The sequence below is a fragment of the Sinocyclocheilus rhinocerous genome, unplaced genomic scaffold, assembly GCF_001515625.1.
Source record: "Sinocyclocheilus rhinocerous isolate Xijiao unplaced genomic scaffold, SAMN03320098_v1.1 scaffold4678, whole genome shotgun sequence".
In the NCBI taxonomy this organism is placed as follows: Eukaryota; Metazoa; Chordata; class Actinopteri; order Cypriniformes; family Cyprinidae; genus Sinocyclocheilus; species Sinocyclocheilus rhinocerous.
This window is the reverse complement of record NW_015653528.1, coordinates 19,802-24,286: the sequence shown is the minus strand read 5'-3', so window position 1 is coordinate 24,286 and position 4,485 is coordinate 19,802. Positions and strand designations below refer to the sequence as shown.

Genomic DNA, 4,485 nt, shown 5'->3' with positions numbered 1-4,485 from the left:
GATTCTCCTATCGTTTTTGTCCACATTTTCCTGTCCCTTTTTAGTCTTCTAAATTGTCATAATGAGGCATTTCTTGAGCCGAGTAAACTAGTTTTCTCAATTGGGTTGAAGTAATTTTTCTTATTATGCTATATTCCCTTTCTGTTTATACATCAGTTTCTTGCTTTTATTTATACTGTTGCACACGTTATTATTTTGCCAATAATAAAAATTACCAAAAAGAAATAAAAAAAAATAATAACAATGTTTAATAACTAAAATTTTCTAAGTTGTCATAACGAGGTATTTTATGAGACAAATGAACCGATCTACTCATGAACTATAAGGTTGACGTCATTTTTTTGCTATATTAATTTGTCTGTTTATTAATCGGGTTCTTTTTAAAAAGTTACTTGCACATTTGTTAAATTATCCTATTGCACAGGTTAATATTTTTTACAATAATTACCAAAATATTTAGTTTTCCTTTAGGGGGACTCCATACAACTGGGCCGCATTATAATGTCGTGACGTTTAGTCTCGGAGACATTTGTATTATTATGGCTTAAGTGAGTTATTTCCGAGCATTTGTGCCTTTATTCGTACAAACAGGACCATACTACCTATAAAAATGATTTTTAAAGAATTCTCATCTAGTACTTTCAAACGACTGTGATTGGTGAAACCTGCCTAGCGCGGAGAAAAGTAACAGGTACCACGTGAAATGGACATCGACGAGCTGCTTCAGAGGCGTCTTGTACAATTTACTTGAAAATGACATCGAAAAACTTTAATAGCCATTGAATATAATATGGATACTGAATTATTGAGTAAGATTTATTATTAGAACTCATCATTCTTGATAAAGTGTTATGCACCGCCCATTTCAGATCATCCTGTTTCATGCTAGTCATTGAATTTCATTAGTAAATAAATATTGCCTGCGGACCATAATTGAGAATGACCAGGACGTGCGTCACTGCTAGTGCGCGTCCCCGCCTTCAACTACGTATTTGTCGCCCTCCCTGCTTAATAACGTCGGACGGGTACTTCCTAGCTCCTAGTCTGTCAAACACAGCCACTCTATTTTACCACTGTCTCCTGTGTTTTGAAGACTCGGGGATTGTACAGCTATGCGCCGCACAATATAATCTGCCATTGTTTAGTGCAGTTTTGCACGCGCTTGTGTTTACAGCATCTCACGAGCAGCGCGTGGGTATCGATTCAGTGAGAGCCCTTTCGCTTTAAACCATGGCAAGCGACGCGCTCCACAGATTCGTTTGCCTTTGTCGATACCTACAGGATCCCTGCCATGTCGCCAGATTTCAGCAGCTCTGCGGCGTCCGCGGGACATTTTCTAAAAAACCAGCCGAAGCTGGAGAGAGTGACGAGGAGCTTGGGGTCAACGGTGCTTGCGTGGGGCAATGTCAGGGAGACCGCGCGGCTAGTGGGGATTCAGCACACGGACTTCCAGGCCAAAGGCTGAGAAAAAGTTTAAATGCTGCTGGAAACGTTGAACAGGACGAGTGTTCCGCTGCTTTTCTCAACGGACCGTCGGGGCGAGACACAGAGAGGGACTCCAAAGGGACAGTGAAGCCTTTACGCAGGAACTCATTGACTGGTGATGTTGGCCAGGAGTTCATCATTGAGAACAAGTTTCTCTTCTATCTCTTCACAATCGGCACCGAGCTGGGCAATGAGATGTTCTTCATCGTGTTCTTCCCCTTCTTGATGTGGAACGTCGACCCTTATGTGAGCCGGCAGCTGATCGTGGTGTGGGCCTGGGTGCTGTTCCTCGGCCAGTCCACGAAAGATCTGGTCCGGTGGACCCGTCCTGCCTCTCCTCCTGTGGTCAAAGTGGAGGTGTTCTACAACACGGAGTACAGCATGCCCTCCACACACGCCATGTCCGGCACCGCGCTGCCCTTTTGTCTGTTCCTGCTCACATGCAGCCGGTGGCAGGTATGCCGCACTCTTGCTCTGTTTCCACGCACAAAACCAATCGATAACCGTACCCACGTGAATCATTTGTCAGTATCCCTTTGGTCTGCTCATGACAATCTGTTTCAAGTTTTTTTTTTTCTTTACTAACTAACATTTATTTTTACATTACGAGCTATGAATTAGCACTTATTCCTAGAGTGATAAGTATCTTTTCAGTTAGCCATTAACACTCAAGATCGTTAAAAACTAGTACTTATTCCTTAACTTATACTAGTACTCATTCCTTAACTATTAGTCACTGTCCAAACAGTGAGAAGTAACTATTTCATTGTTACTGGCGACAAATTGCTAATTTTGGGTGACTCCCACTCTTACGAAAATTAACCATGGTTTTATTATAGTAAAACTGTATTAACCATGTTTTTTTTTTGGTGTATTGACTACCATTTGTATAACCACAGTTTTACTGCAAAAACCATGGTTAAACTATGGTTAATGTAGCAAAACCATGGTTAATTTTTGGCTGCCATGGTTTAACTATAGTAACCATGTTTTTTTGGTTTTATTTGTAGTAAAACCATGGTTAATTTTTGTAAGGGTAATGTTAGTTAATGCCTTGACTAACGTTACCTAAAAATGAGCAATACATTTGTTGCAGTGTTTATTAATCTTTGTTAACATTGTTTTATAAGAACACAACTGTTTATTGTTAGTTTGTTATAGCTCTGGTCCCTTAAGTAATATTAACAGATACAACTACTTATAATGTATTAGTAAAGCTGAAATTATTTCATTTTAGTTCATGTTAACTTATGTAGTTAACAAATGGAACCTTATTGTAAAATGTTAGCAAATATGGCCATTGAATTTTGTGGATCTGCAGATATCAACTAGCTGTATTCCAGGTGCTATTTCCTATTCCTGTTCTAGCAGTAATTTTTAATTAGGTACTAGTACTTATTTTTTAGCTATAGTAACTATTCCAGTCGTTACCAAGATCTATTCAAGTTTTTCTAGTGGCAACTGAATAGACACTATTAGAAACTAGTATATAGTTTAATTGTCGCTAGTTAAAATGTAATCTTTATAAACAAACTAGTATGATTTATTAAAATTTTGAAGGTAGCCATTCTGACTAGTCATTACATATGACACGTAAAAAGTAATTGTATGTAATGACATGAGAAATGCTATAGGATTTTGGATGCAAGGGTGTTGAAATATAATGGCAAAAATTGTAATACATGATATCTGAACCTCAGATTCCCATAGAATTGCAGTTTGCAATGATGGGACTCGGGCAGAAACCATGTTCATGGATGAGCTAATGATTTATTAACGTAGTAGAATGAAGCAGGCTGAGGCTGAAAGCCGTCGAAGCGAAACGAGACCGCTGAACGAGTGTGACACACGGCTCGAAAGCAGCGAAGCTTTTATTATGCCACAGTGGTCCGCTTCCACTCCTTCTGGTCGTGCGTATGTGGGGAAAAAAGCAGCGCTGTTTTATCATATTAGATACATTTGAAAGTTCTGTTATAATGCTACTCTGTCACCGGTCTATTAAAACGCACAACATATTAAAGCGTCTTTGGTGTTTCCGGAAATCGAGGGGTTGTGACGTCATTGGCAGGTGACACAATGAAACTATAGACATGCTCCGTGTCACTAGTTAAAATGGCTTATTTCTCTGGATTTAAACATTCTTTGAAACATTTGGGATAATGTAAGTACACAAGTCAGCAAAATATATAACACTGTTCTAGTGGTTTTTTGATATTTTAATAAAAAAATCGTATATATTGTGCTTTAACTGAATGGTTAGTAGTACTGGAAAATGCTACTATCTATACTTTCAATTTCACAATACTAATAGTATTGTGCTAGTACTCTAGAAAAAGATAAAAGTTAGGTCTAACATGTTAAGGGGGACATGTTTTTTTTGTGTGTGTTAGGTGTGCTGTATTCATTCTGAAAATCTGTCCTCATTATCAAAACCATCTGCCTTCAGCAAGCATTTTGTTTATTATGCATACGCAAGATAATAATATCCAGATGCCCAGCCTTTGAAGATTTCACTGTTTACCTAGATGTATCATTTATCTAAAGCAAATTCCGTATGATTGAAATGCTCCAAAATGCACTAATGGTTAACTAATTCAGTTATGTGTTAATTAGTTAATGAAGTTGTGCCAGCAGATCTCATTGACCGCAGCCACCATTAAAGGTGGGGTAAGCGATTTCTGGTAGCCAATGTTGACATTTGATATCACCAAAACAAACACGCCCCTACCCCAAAAGGGTCTCGCCCCTATTTTGATAGCTCCGCCCCACACATACGTACGCAACCCAGGCAACGATTAGTTCCGTGAAACAAAGCAAAACCAATGTTACACCGTGTCTACACCAGACGCGAGTGGCATGGCGTGACAAAATACTATAGAACTCATTATAATCAGTGATGCTGTCTACACCATACATATCTATGGTCTACACTGGATGCGGCGCGGCACGACACGACAAATCCCCTGCTGCCGGGTTCTATTTATGACGTGCTGACACAAA

General features: G+C 39.1%; 1 protein-coding gene across 2 annotated transcripts in view; it reads left to right on the top strand.

The window, feature by feature from the left end:
* Positions 1–859: 859 nt before the first annotated feature.
* LOC107716492 (sphingosine-1-phosphate phosphatase 1-like) overlaps positions 860–4,485 on the top strand; it is a 13,469-nt gene continuing 9,843 nt past the window's right edge. For both annotated transcript variants that reach the window (XM_016522971.1, XM_016522970.1), the window contains exon 1: positions 860–1,941. In XM_016522971.1, coding sequence (XP_016378457.1) covers positions 1,231–1,941 — 711 coding nt within the window. In that variant the 5' untranslated portion in view covers positions 860–1,230. The remainder of the gene's footprint in view (positions 1,942–4,485) is intronic.